We start from the raw sequence: 23,390 nt of genomic DNA, 5'->3' as shown, positions 1-23,390 counted from the left end.
TAATTCCCCTGTTTTTATCATTTTCCATGTTAAGTAGGGCTGACTAGAAAGACTATTCAAAGAAAAAAGGCACACTTAAGTACCCCAAGTCCCAGAGCCTCTGCCATAAACAATTGATTTTATCTAGAATTATAATTTTAGCTTTTCATGCAACACCAGTACAGAGCAGGAAAGCCTTTAAAAAAAAGGAGTCATCTTTCTATCTAAAAAGCTAGCATCTGGATTAGATCAGCTTCTTTTGATATTGGGAACATTCTGACTAAGAATTTTTATTCAAAGAGATGCCTATTGGTAAGACTGGAATTAGAAGCACAGAATGTAATAGTCAAGTTCCACTGTCATTTATTCATTACATTTCTACTCAATCAGCTTCAAATTACATTGTTCAGAGCTACCTACATTTTCTAATAAAAGATAAATTCCATGTAAAAGATGCTGTCCTTAGCAGACAGAACATGTGTCCATATAAATAAGCTGTAACACCTACCAGAAATAAGCTATACAATCACACAGAAGGAATTAGACTGCATCAGTCTTGTTATATCACAGAACCCCTATACTTAAGTTATTAGTAAGGTAGAACACTGCAAAGAACTACTAAAATTTGCCTATTGAAAGTAAGTCATATTACTGCTTTTAAAGTTAATTGTATGTGGCCATTAATGTGTGGAAAAAGATCCATTCTATTTCAGCAGGAGAAGGTAATTTACACAAAGTAATGCTAAATTACCTACTTTGAGTTGTAAATGCTAACAAAAGAACAAATCATGGATCTTGAACTTAAAATTTGTCTTTTAAGGAGCAGGTATATAAAGTTTTCAAAGAGATATATAGACAGCTACTCCAAATACTATTACATAACTCATACCAAAGAGAGGTATTCAAGCTTTTTATAGTGAAATTGAAAGGATGTATTAGGAAAATACAAACATATGACTAAGTAGAATGGATCACTGAACTATTCACTGATAAGTTTTACGGTACAAAATGAGTCACAGCTACAAGAGGGGCATAAAATGCAATGAAATCAAAGAAATGGAAAAATGAGGGAAACATTTTAATAGGTAAATAGAGAAAGTAATTGATATAACATAAACAGTTGTTTTACAGAAAAAAACAATTACATACTTCATATAACTAACTAACCAAAGAGGTAAACCAGAACAAATGAGAAGTCAGACAGTAAAGGAAATATATGCAAGTCATTAAGCCTCATGCCATGCCTTCAGTGAAGTACAGCCAGCAGGCATGATTTGGAGAATTATCAAGCCTACTTGTTTACACAGATCACACCCATGACCCCCAAAACTAATACTGCAACCTGTCACACAGAAAAAGGTTTATTTTGCCTCCACTACCTATTTTAACTTTGCTTCAGAATTCACAGCTCTGATGTCCAATTTCTAATCTATATTTCCTGGCTGCCAGTTTAAAACCTCATTCTCATGCCACTACTTATCTTCAATGTTGGGAAAAAGAAAACAGCCAAGTTTCCCTGAAGCCCGTAACAGAACCATCTTATTCTTCCTCAGCCTTTATTTATTAAAAAAGCTTGTCTTGATTTTTGTCTTGCAAAGATACACTAACCCTAAAAACTAGAAGTTTTTTTCTCCTGTTTACGACTTCAAGAATTGGAAGAAGTTGAAAATGAGCTGCTGAGCCCCTCAGCATTTTTTTTTTTTTTTTTTTTAAGTTGCCTTGCTGTAGCTCCCTGCTTAATCCTAGCATCAAGGCCCTAAAGCACACTAGAACATCTGAAGAGATGAATACAGTAAGAATAGTCCTACTGGATACTTCACATCACTGACCTCCTTTAATAGGATAAAAATCATGTTCTTATAATCTGCCTTATCCAGTTTTTCAAAGTGACAGATGCTTTTGGTTAGACAGACCATTTAAGTCACAGATTAAGCACCTTCACATTGCTAGTTACAGCTGATCAGCAAGTCAGTAAACAACAACTGCCCTCTCCACATCCAAATCTGCCTTCAACACCTACTACTAGAACACAATTACCACCCAGGAAAATAAACGTCTCCTTCTCAGGACGCAAGAATTAAAAGTCATAGTAGCCTCATATCACATACAAGACACTTGAGGAGCATGCACATTCAGAGATAACACTCATGAACACAAGCCTGCACTCTCACAATGAAAACATCAAGCATTGGTGCTTAGTTATTCCAAGTTATCTTAAACAGGCCCTGAAATTTTAGGTAACATAGGCACCGTGAGTAAGCTATATCCTCATATTCATCTTGACAGAATGACCAAGACAAGATTTTTGGACTAGGAGATAAAATTCAATTAAGTCAGACAAAGAGATACCTGATTATAATGTATTTTATTTTTAATATTTTGGTTGCTTCATAAGGCAAAAATGTGTCAGGTATCAGCAAATTCCAGCCTTTTAGACTAGGACCAGTAGAAAAAAACATCTTGAACTAAAGTAGCCTGCACTAAATTTTTTTCTTTTAATCAATTTCATTTTAAGAGACTGAATAGTAGACATTATTACTTATAAAAACATGTCTGTTACCTGTGGCAAAACTCAGCTCACAAAAAAAGAGGGACAATTAAGCTTTCATTCCAGGATACCTAATGCCTAACAGAAACAGATGTGCATCAGCAGCATCTAACATCTGCTCACCTGAGAGAAGAACAGTGAGACTGCAGTCAAATGACACTTACCCGAAATGCTGCAAGGATGATTCTAGTCACTTTCTCTTTGACTGACTCCTGAAGAATATCTGACAGCACTGGAACAATATTATACCGACGGAGATATTCACACATTTGAGGGCTGAATGCCAACAGCCACACGCAGAAAATCATCTGATACTGGAGCTGGAACCCACATTTGTTGCTCAAGACTCCCATGATACTGAAAAATTAACAAAAGTATAATTTCATTTTTAATTAACTGTATACATTGTATTGTTCTGCACAGAAATATGAAAATAAATGTCTAACAGGAACTTATTGGAAAGAGCTACTGAGATGAGAATGCAACCCACTTCACAGTATCCTGCACCAGTATTTATCATTGCACGAGCAGCTTGTTCAGAAAGCCATCTTTTAAAAATAAATATATTTCCTCCTCAGCCATGCAGCCATAAAGAAGCTTTTCCAATTTGAACTACTGTGGTACTGTATCCACCTTCAAGTTTACTGAGATTCTTTTTCCAGTGGCAAGTTTAGAACATCATACGTCATTCCAGGAGAAACACAGGTGTTTTTTCAGTTAGGAAACGAGAATAGAAAGGCAGAACAAAAATCTACAAGGATTGAATTTGTTCCTGTAGTTCTACTTCTCCATGTAATGTCTGAATTGTAAGTAATCACTAGTTAACATGTGGGTTTTCAGAAAAAAGTCTATAGGTGTAACACATCTTGGACAGGACACACATACAGAGAACAATCAGAGAAGAAATGATATCACAAGACCTCTGAGAAAGAGTTATTCAGCTGAATGAACCTGTACTTTTGAAAATTTAAAAACCAGTTTACAAATGCATTCCAAATAAAAGCTAATGCAATTAAAAATTACTTTCAAAACTTATCAAAAGTGAAACAAACAAGTTTGAAATGTAGACTTACTGTAACACCTCAATAGTTTATTGTATCAGCTTCCTTAGCGAAAAAATTTGTTTCAGTAGCATCATCTTGACACAGAAGCATCTTTTGACCTTTCATTTTAAAATTAGAATAGCTCAGTTGAAAGGGACCTACGAAAATCATCTAGTTCGTCTGCCTGACCTCTTCAGACATAACCTAAAGTTAAAACATATCGTTAAGGGCATTAACCAAATGCCTCTTGAACACTGACAGGCATGAGGCATCCACCTCCTCTCTAGGAAGCCCATTCCAGTGTTTGACCACCCTCACGGTAAAGACATTTTTTCTAACATCCACTCGGACCCTCCCCTGGCACAGCTCTGTGCCGTTCCCACACATCCTGTCGTCAGTTCCCAGGGAGCAGAGGCCGGCACCTCCCTCTGCTTCCCCTCCTCAGGGAGCTGCAGGGAGCAGCGGGGTGACCTCTAGTCCTCCTTTTCTCCGGACAGGACAATCCAGGCATCCCCAGCCTCTCCGCACAGGAGATGCCCTTTACCATCCCTTTTACCAGCTTTTTTGCCCACCTCTGGATGCTTCAAGTACCTGAACATCCCTTTATATTGTGGAGCCCAGAACTGCACACAATGTTCAAGGTGAGGCCGCATCAACACTAAACATAGCGGGAGAATCGCCTTTTTGACTGGGTGGCCATTCTGTACTTAATGCATCCCAAAATGAGGTTTGCCTTCTTGGCTGCTAAAGCACACTGCTGGCTCACGTTGAGCCTGCTGTTGACCAGCACACCAGGTCCCCCTCCACAGGGCTACTCCCCAGCCACGTGCTTCCCATCCTGTAGCTGCGTCAGGCATTACTCCATCCAAGGTGCAGAACCCAGCTTTTACCCTTGTCAAATTTCATACCACCAATGACGTCCCAAAATAATTTCACTGACCACTTTGACTTTTCTCCAGCTCAGGGTACAATGTTATTTTTTCTTAAAATTAAAACTGTATAGCCACTGTCCCAAACATACAAGACAGAAAAGTTATTTATAATTTTTAAAGATGACTGACACCATCCTAGCCTCATGCAAAGCTATTTATGAAGTGAATTTGAACTAAGATCTATTTGAAGCCATATGTAAAATAAATTTAAAAAACAGGATCTTAGCTCTAGAACATATTTCTTAGTTTCTCCTTTCACTAACATACTGCAATTAAATAATTCCAAACAAAGACGATGATAATAATTAGCGGAAATTCATTTCTTCAGTTTTTGTTTTAACAAGTGAAAAAAAATCAAAGCATCTTCAGTTGAAGGCAGACAGCAGGTTTATTACCCTTCAGATATTTATGTATACTCCATGAAGAGTAAAGCAGCATTAAGGTCTCACATTGGTACCCACATCTGCAGTTTCATTTGTCTGTTTGACTGTATGAGTTTTTGAAAACAAATACATTTTGTACTCCAACAGAGAAGCTGTCTTTTGCAAGAGAATTCTATTCCCAAAGTAGTCATTTGGGAAAATGCTATTGTAAAGGTCAAGTATATCCATATAAAGTAAAAAAAATGCTCACCAGTTTACCCCATCTGCTTCTACCCATGCAAAGCGATATTCGTTGACCCTCAGCATCAGCTGCAGGCATCCAGCAACACACTGCACGTACTGGGAGCTCTGGGTGAAAAGAAGAACACATCACTTCTTACAAGAAGAGTTAAGTGGGCAAGTGCTAAAGCTCAGTTTTCCAAACTCGGCTCTACTGGCATACTTCAATACACATTTCTTCAGCAACACTTCTGAGTTAAAAAAGGCTCACCCTTACAATGCTTTCCAAGCCTTTATTTAAACAAAAAAAGCACAAGAAAAGGAAAGGCGGGAAGTAAAATACAAACAGAAGCATTTTGAATAGGAAAGAAGTGTTATGCAAGCAATGCCATTTTACCATTCCAGCAGTAGATTTTCATAGCTCATTTGAACATGCCTTCTTTTAGCACGTATGAAGGCTACCTTCTGTTTGATTATAGTGCCAGAGCCATTTGATCAACTGAATCAATTACTACTCTATAGAGCATACCAGAAAATAAATCAGCAAACTTCTATAGAGCCTGGTTAAGTCTGCTGGAGGCCTTTGTAGTCAAAGGAACTGAGCTCGGTTTCTTCCCATTTCCATTCTCGACTCAGAGCAGCAGCGATGCCATCACAGTTTTATGTTTTCCTATGCATGTGCCACAAAGGACCATGCTCACCATAATGAGATGTGCATTTACACAAAAAAGATAACATTAGGAAGATGAGTACACAAAACCATCCTCAAACTTTAGCCTGCATTTTAATTTTTTCTATATTCATTGAAGTCTTAGCACATAATACTGCGTCAAGAAAAGAAAAACGAGTAAAACTTTCACATCAGAAAAATGCTGTGAGATGCATCACTGAATTCCATTTTCATCCAGATTCCTTTATGAACTGTCACAGACTTAATCATTAAACAGCTTTCTAGCTCTAAATGTACGTATTTTTCATGTAGTAACAAGATCAGCTGAAATTCAAAAATGTTTTTTGGTCAGTAAAAAGAAAGATCCCAATTTATGACAGAAGTGGCATTTTATTCTCCCTTCGTGCTCAGATTCTGGTATTATCTTCACTAACACTCAGACATGCTGCAGATAAAATATTTTTTCCTATAAGCCTTTTTCTTTATTAAGTGTCTTGAAAGTCTCAAGCTAGATCAGTCGCATAACACAAGGTCAAACCTTTCAAACATTTACTGGAAAAAAATAAACTAGGCCAGTCCATACGAAAATAAGATAAAAGACAAACAGAACAATGTCTGATGAGGGTCACAGAATGAATTCATCCTTATTTTTGAGACCTTTTCGTAAAAAGTGACTCCAAAACACCTAGATCCAAATCAAACAACATTTATTTTATTGGGTAGCTATTTGCTCTCAGACTTCCATGCAAATTAAATAGTATAAACACACAAACACTCCTGCTCCAAATAATGTATTAATTTATCTGCATCACCAACCTGTGTACTCCTGAACTTCTTAAAGAAACTATAATAAAATCATTCTCTTCCAACATTATTACAACTGAAATTTCCTATGTCCCAGACATCAATCCCAATCTAAGAATGTTACCATTGCATCATTAATTTACTCTGATATAAATTAGTTAGGACCTGCTTGGAAACCCAACACAAGCCAGATCTGAAATCAGAAACAAAGTCAACACCAAACATGCCCAACTTAATTATCCTAGAACATATCTGTACCATCAGTTCTGCTGCTTTGGGACCCTGCAGTGGTACATCCATGCAGTGCTACAGCACAATGAACACATATTTCTAACCAAACTGGAATAGCTTAACACCTCTGTAACAAGTTGCATGGCGTGCAATAGAACTATTCGCTGTCCTACGGCCATATGACATAGTCTAACAAAACCTAACAGTATGGGACACTGACCTAAACACAAAATACTGAAATACTTCGACTACCACTCTCAGATTGTAATTTCCCCCCTACCTATGGCCATACATAGCAGTCTTCCATCTTTACTATTTTAAATCCTGGTCAGGCGGTAATTTAAGAGGCTTTTCTCTACAGGAAGCTAATGCTTTAAAGCTATGACTGCTTTTAGAAAAGAAACAAATTCCAGGCTCATATTTAAATCTTCTGAAAGACTACAAACACTTTCAGGTTGTAAGAGGAACAAAAACCACACTGAATTCCACTCCACATTCAAAAGGCAAAATAAACTGCCTCACTGTGCCACAACAAAGATGAAAATCAAGTGTTATCATCACTTGCATTTGCTATACTGCCTAGATTCATCTCAGAGCCCAATACCCATTATAGCTACAAGAAATTCAATATATATGAATACCGATGAGAAAAGGACAATCCACTTTCCTCTGAATTCAGGCTCTTCAAATACGAACAGTTTATAGCTTCAAAAGCACTCTTGTAATTTCGTGCTACAGAAGTTTGCGGGGGCAATGTTTGCTTTAACAGCTGATGTGCCTTAAGGTCTGCACATTACAAGACCCAGAAGCTTCATGCACCAAACTGTCTGACTAGTAGAAGACAAAGCTAAACAGACAGTATTGTTCAAATATTAAACAAATTTGCCCACCATCTCTTCAAGTTTTAACAATAAGGATGCCAGATACATCTACAGTTTTCATAACCCAATCCAACTTTGGAAATACATACTTCCACTGCCAGCATTTTCTGTGAAACCAGTGATTTTAAAAATACTTTTGTTTCTTGGCGCCATCACCTGGCACTCTGTTGTTGTACAGTTCCATTTGAAGCATTTTCTATTATTGATACCAGAACACCTCTGCACCTTAATCCAAGGAGTGGGTATCACCTGCCTTAAACAGCAGATTGACAAGCTTTAAAGAAACACTCACATCACTTGTGGAGACTGCTCCTGCTTCCACAGAACCACCTGTACCACGTAACTTCTAGGAAAAAAAAAAAGCATAAAATCAGAGCTGTCCTTCATGCTTACAGAAAGGTTGTTCCCAACACCACTTCAATTTTCCCATCCCTCTAGTTATAAAAAGTTAATTTATTAGATACTTTTTTGGCTTAATATGTTAGAATAATATATTGTATTTCTTTCACACACATACCATCATGTCTAGAGGAATATGCTTGGAGCTTACCGTGTCATATCACAATTTCATTTTTTTTCCCCTTTTTTAGCTTAAGCATAGATTTAAGACTTTTATCCACCTTTATCTTAGGATTCGAAAGCTCTTCTCTTGAATCTTTCTGAAAGAAATTCTGACTAAGATTCTTCTTCCAGAGAAAAACACAGAATTCTTAATAAGCCTACAATTAGGAAACCTATGCAAAAATACACTGTTACTAAACACACTGAATTATGTTTCTCTGTAATCTACTTCTCTTTCAGCACTACCTTAGAGAATGACAAATCACTAGGTTTTCGTAAGGACTGAGGGGAAGAAGTGGGTAAATCTCAAAACAGAAGGCGAAGGAGAAAGATTCATATCTGAAGGACATGCCAGCAGGAAGCAGTTCACACTGAGGTAATGCCATACAAGTTCTGTCCAAATAAATCAGGATTTATTTAGTTTCAAGTGGCAACTACAAAAAGGCATACTGTAGTAAACTGGAAAAAAGTTTTCATGTTCAATTCCTGTTGCCATGGGATTTTTCTTCCTAGAAACAAGCTATGAGAAGCAAAACAACGCAGGGAGACAGAAAACCCTCACGTTTTCTTAGTGCCCAGTAGACAATGAAAGGTAACCAACAGAAAAAGCGAAAAGCCTTATTTTTTATTTTTTAATTCAAACTTCTAAATTTAAAGTCACTGTAGAGTTTAAACAGAAGTAGCTTTTTACCTGTGAACTGAGCTGAGTTTTAATCCAGTTGAAATAGTAATTCAAGTCACTGCCTTCCATAAGTTCTCTCCCCCAAGCAGCCAGTTTGGCAATAATTCTTGCAGCCTGAAAGAGAAAGGAATGAATGGATTTTCAAATCTAACAGTTTCAGTCTTCAGTGTTAGAGGACAGTCCTACCAGCTCCAGAAACCAAGTTTAGGTAAAGGATGGCCCCTTACATGGAAGACGGATAGGTTTCTATCTCTCTGCCTAGCAACTTGGTTTCTTCAGCTTTTTTTTGCTTCTACTTCCTAGTAACTGGTGCGTTTTCACAAGGTTATCAGATAGCTGTAGCTGCTGAAGTTCACAAAGCCCCAAAGAAGAACTCAGAATGGGCCTATCAATGGGCTATATCTGTAGGATTCTACTGAAGTCAGAAATTCACCAGCAGTAAGACACTTAATGATCTAAGACATACTTTACTTTAAGCAATTAATGCAAATGTCAACACAAATATAATAGTTTGCAACCATGTATTTTGTACTTAAGTTGAAGCAAGTCATTTTCCAGATGGAAAAAGGTTCCAACCTAGAAAAAAAACAGCAGAAAACCAAAAGGAAAGGTAGAATTTAAGAATGAAATTTAAACATAAAAATGGTGCCAAACTAAAAGTTTTCATTAAGTCTACAGCATAAGACTATACACAACAAATCAGAGGAGTGCATTTCTATGCCAGCCTTTTCAAATTATTTTCAAAGTAACTATACGCTACAGCCTGCAGCATACGTGCAGAAATATTTGAGCCAACTTATACATAAAGAAGCAGTTTAAACAAAAAATTACTGAAGCAGGTGTTAGTTTGCCTGCATACAGCTCCATGATGCAGTGGGAAGACTATTGCAGGCGCCTTTCCACTGTACTGCAATGGACTTAGTTTTCTTCATAGCAGCCCATACGGTGCCCTGTTTTAGGCTGGTGACCAAAACAGTGCTGATAACACACCAGTGTTTTAGGCATTGCCAAACAGTGCTTGCACAACACCAAGGATGCCTCTGTTTCTCACTTGGCATTCCCAGCAAGTAGGCTGGGAAGGGACACAGCCGGGACAGCTGACCTGAACTCAAACGGATATGTTCTGAGTTAAGTGTTCAAGGCCAGGTTGGATGGGGTTGGATGGGGCTTTGAGCAACCTGGTCTAGCGGGAAGTGTCCCTGCCTGTAGCAGGGGGGTGGAACTAGGTGATCTTTAAGGTCCCTTCCAACCCAAACCATTCTGTGATTCTATGAAACATCATGCTCAGCAAGAAAGCTGAGGGGGAGTGAGGCAGTTTCCAAAGTAGCTCAGTGACTGGCTGAACATCAGTCTGCTGGTGGTGACTGACTGCTTTTGCAGCAGCAGCTTTGTTTTTTGGTGCCTTTTTTCCCCATTTTTGTTTGTTGCTACCCCACCACCACCACCCCAAGCCTCCTCCACTTACTAAACTGCCTACTCTCAAGTCACGAGTTCTCTCACTTTCACCATTCCAATTCTGTCTCTCATCCCACTGTGGGGGACTGGACAAGCAACTGGGTGGGGGCTTTCTTCCTGCCATCCAGGGTAAACCCACTACAACAGCAGCTGCTGTTTCCTCCCTAGTGTGCTTACGAACCATTTTAAACAGACTTCAAGCAGCGTTATAATAATTTGACAGAGTAATGTTCAGCAAGATTTCCTGTCACAGGATTAGAACTTAAATTCTAATGTTCATATAGGATGAGGAGCATTGACTGGAAGCTGTTACAAAAGTTACTTTTCTAGTTATGCCTTACTGCGCCTAACTCTAAAATCCTTTCTTTTCTGAGTCCTTAACATCTACTCTAGTCTCCCCAAAAACCCAAACATCAAACAACACAGCTTTTCCTTCTAAAAAGTGGTTAAGTCCAGCTTATATTAAGAATGACTCATCTAGACTCCAACTAGAAAAACTCTGAAGTCCAGGCAGCAGATGAAATTGCAGACTCCAAAATCTCCAAAAGGAAAATAAACAGCATTTTTCTCCACCATCTTCAGAGATGGATTCATTCGAAGCTTACCATATGCACAGTGAAAAGATCTTGTCGATTCAACATCGGCAGAAAGTAGGACCATGCAGTGTTTTTACCACGTTTTGCATAATCAAAGAAGATACAAACACGCTGATGATTTTCCTGTAAAAATAGGGAGAGGGGAGAAGATCAGAGACTTGTAAGAGCATTCAACAGAAGACAGGTACTTTTGCTCATCCTTATGTTGATATGTTAATACGCTTTATCAGAGTGTATCCAGGATTATAATAGTCCCTGGAAATTTTTCAGTTTGACAGTTCCTTGCAGATACAAGTCCATTTCAGCATGCTGACATTGAAGCTGGAGATTTGAGGAGGGTGGAATTAAACTTTGAAACCCTAACAGTATCTCAGTGCTCCAACACCTGTTACAGTAAAAATGGATATATCCTTTTGATCAACCAGAATGAGAGACTAGTTAAATGATACCATTTTTCATTATGCTTGAATAAAATCCAGGAAGTCTTCCACATACTGTCACTTCTACACTAATCCCTTTTGTTGAGTCTGCCTGTGCATTCTATGAACAAAACCAGAAGTGCAAGCTAGCCCTGCCTCTCCATTCCTCTCAATGGGAAGCGAGCTCTCCCAAAGCTGCAGCTGGTTCACCTTGGGCAGCCTGAGCACCAAGAGGACAGAGCCACCACAAGTCTGCTCTGCAGAGCTTCTACACTAAACCCCAGAGTATCACAAGTACCCGAACTAGGGCACCATGCACAGCTGTTTCTAGCATTTTACCTAGTAACCGCTGCACAAAGCGGCTATAACCTTAAAGCAGAGCAGAGAAGCAGCCACACAAACCTGAAGAGAGGGAAGCTCTAAGAGCCTGAAATATATTCTTAGAGAAAATGAAGTATATGGATTCCCGTGTTTCCTCAGCACTTCCATATATTATCTAGCCCAGTGGATTGTAAGCTTTTATTATAAAGAGATGTCTCCCCTTTGAAGTCAAGCTACTCCAAACAAATACACAATTTCTATCAAGGAAGACAAAACTGTTCAAGACACTGTAAATAGGAGACTTGCATGAGAGCAGTACCTCAGTCTCCACTATCCCCTGAATTTAATTTTTCAAACTCCACTAACTGAAGGGCTTTCTATCACTCGTACAGCACCCTTTCAACAATACCGTGGATGAAAAAATCAGCTGGACAAGTCCACTTATTGGAGTACCTTCTATTAAACACAAGATGATCTGAATGTATCCAAGACTGGCATTTTACCAAGTATCACAGTTGCAGCCAACCCTTCCTTGAAAGTTTCAATGTTACTGCACCAACTGGGCTGCAAATTTCTGGCCTGCTTACTTCGTGGGGAGGAAGATCAGGTGCCAGCAGTTATCTGGTACTCCTAACTCTTCCAGTGATTCACTGTTCAAGCATTTAATACTCTATATGGCATGTACCAAAAAGCTCAAAAACTCAATTTCTATTGTTCAAACTGTGGAATAAAAGAAAAGACTAAGATCTCAGGAACTTACAGTCTTCACAAAAAGCTTCGGCTCTGTGATAACTACTTTAAGGAAAAATGACAGCTTTATCAAATAAGTCACTGTTAGCATCTATACTGGTGCCACACAAAGTCTAGCTAAAAAGAGCAAAAAAAGTCAACGTTTACAACATAACTACAAAGGAGACAGGTCTGGAAGCAGGAAAGCTGAAATAACTTCAACATGCTGTCAATCAGAAAATCAGCCTGGTGTTTGCTGTTAAGGTGACACAATGACAGGAGGAAAGATGGGAGAACAGCTGATGGCCCTGAAATACGTAGTGCTGCACCTTTCTAGGCAGCTGAATAGATCAATAAAAAGAAAATCCTAAACATTCACATCAACAGTTGAATAATTATCCTTTTTCAGAAATGCCAGATGCTAAATGAAGCTCACTTGGGTGGTACTGCTACCTCCACTAACTACTCTGCAGGTTCTTAAAGATTTCATAATTAACAGGCTGTGAAGTGTGATGGGGTCACTAACTCAAAAATTGTTCCAAGCATTTAGCACATGATTAGGGAAATGAATGTTTCCTTGGGGATCCAGTATGCAAACACTTTCCATCTTCATAAACAGAACGGTGATGTTCTCAGAATGCAATTTCCACATTAGCCTCCAAAAGAAATCTTCCCTAGAACAACAACCAAACCCCTGAGTAGAACTGCTGGAACAATCCTAGACAGCCAGCTGGGCTTCTAGCACACTCAAAGCACAATTGACATGATTTTCTTACAACCTCACAAAAAAAGCATTGAAAGACAATAGAAGAGATGCAGATGGTCATTATCACAGACAAAAGCTGGATATTATTACTTATGATAGCTTCTAGAAGTTTCAGCCATCAAAGGTGGCTTTCAATTATTCTTCCTTCATCTCATGAATATACAGCAGGCATCCTTGCTCAAAACAATTTCACTGAGAGAATCAGTGGCACCATGAACAATTTATTGCTTAAAGTTTTGGATGTACTGAATTAAGTCCACTAAGGCGAAGACAGGAGACTTCCTTTCCACTATTGTGGATTCTACTGTGCTTGCCAGTTGCAGAGCCCTGCACTAAATTCAGTCACAGAATTAGTGGCCAATAAATATCCTGCCCTCCAACAAGAACCTTGCACCTTGGAAGTGCGCAACAAAAGGTCCGTAAGGTATCATTGTCAGCATTTTACTATCTGAACAAGATCAAAAGAAAGTAGAAGCCCTGTTTCAGCCTTGTCTAGCAGAAGCATGGAGGGCTAGGCAGCTCTGGGGGAATGTGAAGCAGATACCTGCACACAAGACCTCTTTGCCAGCAGCAAGGCATGTCTGAATAATGAAGTGTCACAGAGCATTGCGAAGTCGCCACAGCCTTTCAGAAACTGAGGCAGAATTTCTGAAGTGAAGAAGACATCCAAATTCAAACAAAAGCAAATGTACATAGAGAAACTTGCACTGACACCTCTTTTCTGCTCTATCACCATAAAGCCTGAACAACTTTAAGTCATTTAACTTTAAGAATGTCGCCCATGTCACTGCTTTAACATGGTAAGGCCCTGAATACAGAAACATCGGTGCACTACCATAACGTCGAGAAAGCATCTGCATCTAGCTGAACATGACAGAATCAAGTAAGCGGTTATTTCCAACTACTTTCTGTAACCAACTAGAACTAATGCAGTTGTTTGAGTGGGCCAGTGAGAGCCTTTACCTGTGGGGTAAAGCACAGCACAGGAGATGGTATCACCCATTGCACATTGTAGCTACAGGGCATGTACTAATGTCAGAGACCATAAGCACCATGAGACCTACTAACATTCACTAGACTTGAACTAGACAAAGTAAACATACAAACATTCCTTTAAAGACTTAAAAATAAAAGAGGTTATTGACCTACTTGCAGCATATCATCAACCATAGTGAGAATGTACTGAACCGTCTGCTCCTTCGAGATGTGAGTCATCAAGTTTATAAATGTTTTAGCACACTAGAAAATAAAAGACATTAAAATTAATATTAACAATTGTGTTCATTCCTTTTGATAATACAAAACAGATCCTCATTAATTCGCAGTTAAGTCTTACACATTAAGCATCCCAACATTTTATTCAATTGCAGTAAAAGATGAATACATTTGGCATTATACAACAAAGAAAAGTTTTCTGTCATTGATTATTACCCTCTACAAATCATTTTATGGCTTTCAAACAAGATAAATACTCCCCAGCAAAAGTCAGCAAGGTGCTTTCTTGAAAGACTGATTATGAAAATCTCCATGCTATATTTAGCAAAAGTTATTTTTTATACAAGTTTTATACTTCTTCCATAACATCTTAACTGTATCATCAACATTGAAATAGAGTTGGTATGAAAATTTCCTTCCATTCTCCTTCCCTGAAAAGATATTAAAAAGAAAGGAAAATTACTTGGTTGCCTTCAGTTTGCAACAGCTCTTGTTTCTCTTCTGGATTTCTTTTCTGTTCAAATCTTTGAATAAATTCACAGTCTTCACCTGAAATCATCTGCCCTCTGAAAAGCAAAGTATGAAACCATTAGCAACATACAAACGATAAAGTATTAAAAACCTTACTTTCTTCAACTTGGTATCTCAACAGAATCATTTTTATCAATCCTATATCCCACAGCAGAACATAAAGAGCTCCTTTCTGCAGATAGCCTTGCAATGCAGAGTTTAAAACTCTAGTAACAGAACAATCACTCTGAATCCTTCCTTGTGCATTGCTTCTGTTCAACAGCATTCTCTAAATCATTCTTCAGCTTCCAGAGGCTGAACACGATGGTCAGTGGGAAGTAGTTGAAAGAACTGAAATACACACAGCTAGCACTTTATGCCATAATTACGAGTAACAGTCTAATCCAACCTGAAATTAGTGGTGAAAAATAAAATTGTTATTTTAAGTTTGTCCTAAGCCTTGAAGAGAATTTTCAGAAGTATAGAGAGGTTGATTCCTAATATATTTTTAGCTTTCATAAATTAAGACATTTCTGCTTTTCTTGATAATTTAAAAGCTGATATGCCCACGAGCTCATCCAAACACATAGCAAGAGGACTTGAGATAGTAAACTGCTGCAGGACAATTACAAGCTAACAGATCTCCATTTGGTCTTTTCCTTAACTAAAACGAACAGCAATATTCAAGGGGTTACTGCCACCATCAGAGCTATTTCGGAAAGCTGTTGACTCAGCCGAGGAGCTGGCAGAATATCCTTGGGGTTTGTTTATTTTTGTCACAATGTAAAACTTACCATCACACATTCAACAATGAACAAGTCAAAATAGTGCAAGTCAGGTAGTCTTAGGATAAGAAAACTAATTTTAAATCAGATAGTCCTGAAAATCCAAGACTTATAGGTGACTAGCTTTACTAGTTAAAATCAGGAGTGCTGCAGGAAAGAAGAAAACTGTTCACATCATCATCAAAGTAAAGTCACAGAGGATGAAAATATTAGACATTGCCCTGTTTAAGTGTTTCCAAGATTTATCTCCTCTTAACATTTCCACTGAGCCAACTGCCTCCTCCACTTTTCAAATCTATGTAGCTTGAATCTTTTAATCCATCTTTTCCATGTTCTGGGTCAGTTTCCCGATGTTCTGGGTCAGTTTCCCGATGTTCCATGAACAGAAGTTCCATTAAAATCCTTGTAAACCCCAAATAAAAGTGCAAGTTTTCTGTAGTTGTCTCGCCTGGACTCATGAACTACAGAAACATAAGATGTACATCATGTTCTCATTTCTATTCTTCCTTAAACAGTTGTATCTCAGGATAGCCTCATTAGAGGCATCTTTTCTCACATTTACTTTTCAAGCAAAAACATAAGCAATCCAGTACATCGTGAGCCATTCTTGTATTCTAGCTGGTGTTTTTTTTTTAAGAAATATCTTCATATGTGCTGAGAAAAGGCAATTAAGATTGACTACACAGCCCGTGGTAGTCTTTGACAGTAGTTCCTACTAAAATTGAACTAGTTACAGAGAAAAAATAATTAGCCAACAATGACCATGCTGCCACCACATGCCTTTTAGATTGAGCAGTCTTCTTTCTCACCTATTAAAAATAGACTTTGGGTAGCTGATGAAAAAAGAGGACAATTCATTTGCTAACAATACTGCCCATAATGATGCATGACTAGCAGCCACTCATGTTTCAGTCAATGCTGGCCAAGTCAGGAACACCTGGATGACAGCGATAAAGAAGAGTTTATAAGAAAGAATACTGCCACTTCCGAAGCACTTCAAAGATGACTTAAGGTGAACCCTTAATTTTCAGCTTTAATGATAGAAAAAAAGCCTCAGCCCAAGAAGTGCAATGCTTGTTTACAGACAGGCTATTAGAAAACATTTGCTGACTTTCAAGGAAAAGTGGGATTTCCCAGCCCCTTTAAGCAAACAAGGTAACCAAAGCTTCCCTCCATCCCAATTCCTAACAACCACTCGATTTCATTGCTTTTATTTTCCAGGACACGTCTACACAGTCTTTTGTCTATCAATAACAGTAATCCTGACTGAGCTTCAGCTGTCTGGATATAATCTGGTTTGGATCAGGAGTTCTGTAACCCTGTTACTAACGCTCTGTGCTTGAAGCACAAAGTCCTGCCTTTGAGGGCACTCGCTGCAGGACTGTTAACTGCAGCCATGCCAGATTTTAAAAAGCATGGATGTGAGATCACCATTTTTTAAACCTCTTGGTCTCTAACAATGATTCAGAATCTTGTGATTTTTTTTTTAATTATACATTTTCTCCAACTGCTGTTCCTCCTTTTCTTTGTCTGAATAACTTAATCAAAGTCATTGTGGACTTTTTCCCCCCTTAAAAAAAAAACAACACTAAGTACCATCTGCTGCAAGTGTGAAGCTCATATTTAGGGCTACCTACCATGATGTCAAGACATGATTTCTTTTAATCAGCTATCTACAGTACTTTATATATACCTAAAGGGCATTTACCTGATCCAACTGCTTGACAGCTAACATTCAAGCTGAACATACTCTACAGTATTGAATAAAATAAAAAAAAAAACACTGCAAGCTAGGAAGCTTATCTGAGACTAGATTTGCTTTTGAAGTATGAGATAATACTTAAACTGCTTTAGAAAGTTCCCACCCCTAGGAAACTAAAACAGGTATTTTAAAATCAGAATTCACAAACACTTGTGAGTTACTTGAAAACACGTAGGAAGCCAAATACAGAACAGCCGCCAGGCACCTCAGCTGATTACACAGGTACTATCAAATGTAGTAAGATGGAATTTCCAAAATGTGTTCACTTCTCCAAAAAAATCACTTACTACCTTTAAAAAGCAAAACTAAATTTCCTTCCTGTAGGATAAGGTACCCTACAAAGGCATTCTGACACCCTGAGACAAACACTGAAAGCGAGCACACAGTACAAAACAGTAGCATACCACTTTTTCCACTAACAGAAAGCACCAACATTTCTAAATTACTAGGAGTTTCAAGATCCAAAGGCAGGAAAGTCTGCACAGAATTAATGGCCTCAACTACATTTAGTTTCCAAAAGGTAACTAGATCTACAGTTCACATTCTACAGTTTTAAGGTTTGCTAGTTTCTTCTCCCTCAGAAACTTCTGTTGTGTGTCGAATTCCAGCTATTTCCGTAAGCTTCAGTAACAAAAAAAAAACAAATCCACAGCCTAATTTTGGAATGGTGAACACTGGAAAACACAGGTGACATGTCCAGCTGTCATACTTAAATATTTCACTTTTTTATGCCAATAATATACATAGAAAATATCAAAGTCAGCAGTTGTGTTAGTTTGACATTTAGTTTACAGTTACAACCTTCAGAGATGAAATAAACAATATGCCAGTTAATCTTTAGCTTGAGTTAACTCTACAGAAGTCAGGCTACTGCAGCCTGACCAACTGCTCATAAGCTATTTTATTTTTCCACTGAGGAAGAGAGAGAGCAAAAAGGAACTTCAGAAGTCCTTCCTCTGTGACCAGACTCCTACACTGCTGTGAATGGTGCAGACTTTAAACCATCTTTATACAACTGTCACAACTAGATTTAAAAAAAATCCTTAAATCAAGAATTTGTGATTTTTTTTTTTTAACTCTAACTACAGAAATGCTATCTAATCTTTAAGGAAAAGAAATTATGTCATGCTTGAGTTGGTGTGTTAACATACGAAAACCAGACAAAATTCCTTCCTCTAATATAAACATGTCTGAAGACTTCAGTAAATCTCCATCTACGGTGAAGGCTTTACATGGAAGTTCACCTCACAAACTGCACAGACTGCCAGAACAGCAGCTAAGAAGAGAACAAAGAACTGTCCTTCAAAATCATCAGTACACCACCTTCCTTCTACTCTATACGACAGAACAAACCACTCCGACCTGCCTCTAACAGGTCACCAGAAGCCAGAAGTTTCCAGTCAGTAATATAGCATGCTTCCTTCTAGAAATGCCAGCCAATACAGCTGCACTAGCTGACTTTCCTACAAATCCCTTAAAGCACTAGCTTCAAAGACATAATCATGACCAAATTTGGCTGTTGTAGAAAGGACACATTCAAAAACAGAAATAATCTTTTCTTCTTTAGAAACCCCAAAAGTTCTGCTGATATTTTCCAGTAAGTAACGATAAGTAAGCTCGTCAGCCAAGGAAGTACAGCTCACAATGCTCTGCGATCCCTCTGGCACCACTCGAGTTCATCCTTGGAGCTACCTTAGTCAGACAGCCTGTTATCAGTAAATACAAAACACAAAGATTACGTTTATTTCGGAGCAATAACAAACAGGACACGCTGTCATTGACATGTAGAGGGCACCGAGAACCGAGCAGTCTCACAGTACGGTCACAAACATTAGTCACATGCACTACAGTAGTCTCCAAAACCTGAGTAAGCCCAAGAGGGGAAATAACTGACACATTCTCCTTTCATAGACTCCACAGCAGAACAAAGTAAAATCCTAGGACCTGGAAAAGAACCATCAAGTCTGCCTACTGGTCAGAAGTTATATAGGAAGCTGCTGACGAAAACAAAACTGCCCAATCCTTATCGATCACCACAGAGAAAGAACCCCAAGAACAAAGGTGGGTTATAAATAGTAGACCACAAGAAACACATTCAAGCAATTAATATTACATTATATATTCAAAATATAGCCCTCTGCCAAACAGAACCATCCCCTACACCAACAAAAGCAACAGCTCAACCTTACCAGCCCAGTAGCCTGAACCACTAGAGACTCAGAGAAGACTACTGCGTACTCAACAGATCAGCAGTGAACAGCTGTACTTCCACTAACCCGTTACTGCCAACTAGAACAGCACTGAAACGGTCACACAGGCTTCCCCAGAACACGTTTCCTATCCGATGGATAACAAGGCATACAGTAGCAGCAAAAGCCACGTAGAGACATGTCAACAAGTGCTTGGTTGCTGCCACTCTCAAGTTACCACTCCAACCTTGCTCTTTTGCACAGCCACTGTAATGTCACACTAACTGAACCAGGAACCATCTGAAAAATAACCCAGAAAATGATGCTGCTTCAACAGATCAGTTCTTTAATCCAGTTTACCATGCAGGTATACAAAGAGGAAAAAAAAAGTTCCAACTGAACAAATGGAATAGGACTGAGCTCCACAGCACAGTGCTCTCTAGTAGGTTGTCATTCATGAGCTTCTACTGTGTAAGCATTTCTCAGCTTCCATGTGTACGGTTTTGCAATCCTTTTCTACTGTCTAGCAAATATTTACATATATATCACAGCCATCTGGAAAAACACTCACCGTTTGTGAAGTGGTGCAATGATAAACACAAAGCCCCATCAGCATGGTTTGTACCTCTGTAATCACCAAGATATCTACCACTTTACTTCAGCATTAGTTCCTCTGTAACTAATTTGCTAGCACAGGGGGACATTCAAGAGACAATAACAATTTACACTTTGCTGATATTCTTCATAGATCAGGGGGAGGAATGCAGGGATGCAGGCATTCCACATTTTACTTCAGATTACAGAGCAGAAAGAACTAGCGAATGTCTATTTATTTTCCTTGTTCCCTACCTCATACACAAATTTATTTTCCTCAGCTTGTCCCTGTATCCTCTTTAGACGATATTTCTCCCACCAGTTCCAGTGCTATTACTTCTACAGGAAATTCTGATCCTACCTGAAACAGCACAACTCTCCCCAGATTGTCTGCTTCTCCATTCACCTGTTTCAATTGCTGTCCAGGACAATTTGTCCTTTATTTGAGGTACAGTTTGTTTTCCCGGACCAGTTTTGCTAGCACAACTTGTGTTTACACAAAAGGCGCTTTACCAGTACAGAAACTATACCTACACATAAGACAACTCTTACTGTAAATTGGATTTACTTCAGTACCTGTCTGATAAAGCTAAAATTGAGAAAGGTTCTTCACTGGTAATGAGAAAAACAGACTCTTTAACCATGCATTTACACAGTTACATTTGTTATTACTGTCTTCAGTTCACATAAGTAGAGTTCCTTCTTGTAATAAGAAAAAAATCCCCAACCGCTTGCATTTAATATAGACTTTTTCCAACCCTTCACATGACCTCAAGACAGATTGTTCCACATTGTAACAATATTCCTGTGCAACGCAAAACCCCAAGAAGTCTAAAAATAAAAAAAATAAAAAAAAAGATTTGTAGCAATATTTTACTTACTGGAGATAAGACTGCCAATTTACTTTGTTTGCCCGAACTTCAGCAGCTTTGGCAGCAATGATATTCGTTGGGACAGCAGCATCTACAGCACCTCGGATATCCATCTTCACTGATATTTAAAATGCACCTAAGAAAAAAAGACAGATTTGAAACCGTTTGTTAAAGTGTTAAAGAGCAGAACGTTTGTCAGTAACTAAAAAATAAAAGAAAATCTCTTTTCAGTAGTCCCATCCCCTAAAACAACTTTAGTACTTTCTTTGAAATCAAAGTTTTATAAAGCACCTAAAGTGTGATTTCCCTACAGCAGACAAGGGTATGGTATACTTGCACACTAAACTCTAAGCTTCCCATCTTATCAACTCTCAATTAATCAAACTAAATGATTTCAATAGACACTACCTTTCTACAACGCTCAAGGAGCCTTGCAAATAGCAGAAACTGTTTTCCTTCCAAATCAGGACTGACAACAAGGCTTAAAATCCTGCGCACGCATATACCTGCCTCCTAACCATACTTCGGGACCGATTTAGATATTTGTCTACTACTGTAAAGGATAAGTAAAAAAAGCATACAAGCGCACGAACTGCAGATTCAGAAAGAAATAAATCCACCAGTTATGCGGATGAAGAGCCCTGCTACACAGACCGAAAGAGTGACCTTCACCACTTCTGCTTTCTCCTTCCGTTGTGATTTAATCCCCAGCTGACTCTGATGCCAAAACAAGGAGCTGACCGCAGGGCCGGCCGCAGCAGCGGCTTCTGACGCCCTGAACCGGCTGGAGCCTCCTGGCCCAGCCTGGTTCTGGCCCTCCCGGGCTCCCTTCGCTGCAGGGACCGGGAGCAAACCGGTACGCGCTGCCCCGCCCCCAACAGACGCAGCTCCCTCGCATAACTGAATGAAAACAGGATTTTAACCAAAACGCAAAAAATAAAAACAAAAAAAAAAAAGGCACCGAAACCGAACTCCCCTTGAACCGCCCCCCCCCCCACACACACACACACCGGCAGACACCCGCCCCGCGCCCCCCCCAGCTCACTCACCCGTCGGGAGGGCGGCCGGGGGCCGAGGCCCGGGAAGGCCGCGGGAGGCCGGGCAGCCCCGTCCCGCTCCGCAGGCGCCCTCCGGCCGCAGCTCCGCCGCCGCTCGCCTGGCGCCGCCGTCACGTGACGCCGCTCACGTGAGCCGCGACGGCCGCCGCCGAGGCCCAAGCCGCGTCGGCTCGCGCGCGGCCCCGCCCCCTCCCGGCCGCGCGGGGAGGCGGGGCGCCCCGGGGAGGGGCGGAGGGAGGCGGGGCGGGGCCGAGGGGTCGCCTCTGTGGGGTGCCCGGGGCGGGGGGGGGTATGCGGGGATCAGGTTGTAGAATCGCAGCATCATTAAGGTTGGAGAAGACCTCCGAGATCATCTGGTCTAACCGTCCCCCTACCACCAATGTCACCCACTGTCCCCAAGCACCACGTCCAACCTTTCCTCGAACACCCCCAGGGACGGTGACGCCACCACCTCCCTGTGGGCAACCCGTCCCAGTGCCTGACTGCTCTTTCTGTGAAGAAATGTCTCCTCATTTCCAACCTGAACCTCCCCTGGAGCAACTTGAGGCCATTCCCTCTAGTCCCATCACGAGTTACCTGTGAGAAAAGGCCAACCCCCAGCTCCCCACGTCCCTTTCAGGTGATGTGCAATGCCCCCTTGGGCTTGCAGTGAAGCAGTAGGAGTCACCTTCTTGACCCAACATCCATCCCACACACTGAATATACAGTCACTGCAGCCTGCTTTTTTTTTTTTTTTAAATACCCATCGTTTTTCATTTTCTCACTTTCTAACCCCGACACTGCAACAGGGCAAGCTTACTCTTTCCTCCACCTAGAAAGTGGGCAGCTGGGCCTCGATCTCCACTTCTGGTAGAGAGGGCTGAGAGACAGAATTAGGCCTTACTTCAACCAGTTCCTGTTTTATGAGTATTTGTAATTTCTGCCTCATGGCATTCTGCATTTCCTGCTTCTGCTCTGCCTTTTTGTGCTGCGTTTAACTCTGCTCTTCTTTCTGGTTCTGGCATCAGGCACCCGGAATGAACATGCTCACCTTTTCCACAGTCATTTCAAATCACGTTACCAGTGATGATAAATATGGCTTTACTCATTTTATAAACAAGCCAAAGCACAAAGGATTTACAAGACGATCTGAACAAGCCTTGAGGCTTTTAAAGTGGGACTTGCAGAGTGAAGGCATGAAAGACCT

General features: G+C 39.8%; 1 protein-coding gene across 2 annotated transcripts in view; it reads right to left on the bottom strand.

Annotated features, from left to right (window-relative positions):
- The window catches only part of ATP6V1H (ATPase H+ transporting V1 subunit H), a 40,553-nt gene extending 18,159 nt beyond the window's left edge, over window positions 1-22,394 (bottom strand). Inside the window, exons 1-9 of one of the 2 annotated variants that reach the window (XM_083824822.1) lie at window positions 22,196-22,394; window positions 21,156-21,282; window positions 14,898-15,000; window positions 14,369-14,458; window positions 10,994-11,107; window positions 8,943-9,047; window positions 7,983-8,036; window positions 5,136-5,233; window positions 2,692-2,884 (exon numbers count right to left, since the gene is read on the bottom strand). In XM_083824822.1, the coding sequence (XP_083680948.1) occupies window positions 2,692-2,884; window positions 5,136-5,233; window positions 7,983-8,036; window positions 8,943-9,047; window positions 10,994-11,107; window positions 14,369-14,458; window positions 14,898-15,000; window positions 21,156-21,259 (861 nt within the window). In that variant the 5' untranslated portion in view covers window positions 21,260-21,282; window positions 22,196-22,394. Of the gene's footprint in view, window positions 1-2,691; window positions 2,885-5,135; window positions 5,234-7,982; window positions 8,037-8,942; window positions 9,048-10,993; window positions 11,108-14,368; window positions 14,459-14,897; window positions 15,001-21,155; window positions 21,283-21,727; window positions 21,839-22,195 lie in introns of those variants that run through there. The other variant, XM_083824823.1, reaches the window with a different exon arrangement.
- Between the last annotated feature and the right edge of the window lie 996 nt (window positions 22,395-23,390).

Source organism: Anser anser, assembly GCF_964211835.1.
Source record: "Anser anser genome assembly, chromosome: 2".
NCBI classification, from domain to species: Eukaryota; Metazoa; Chordata; class Aves; order Anseriformes; family Anatidae; genus Anser; species Anser anser.
This window is presented reverse-complemented; position numbering and strand designations above follow the sequence as displayed.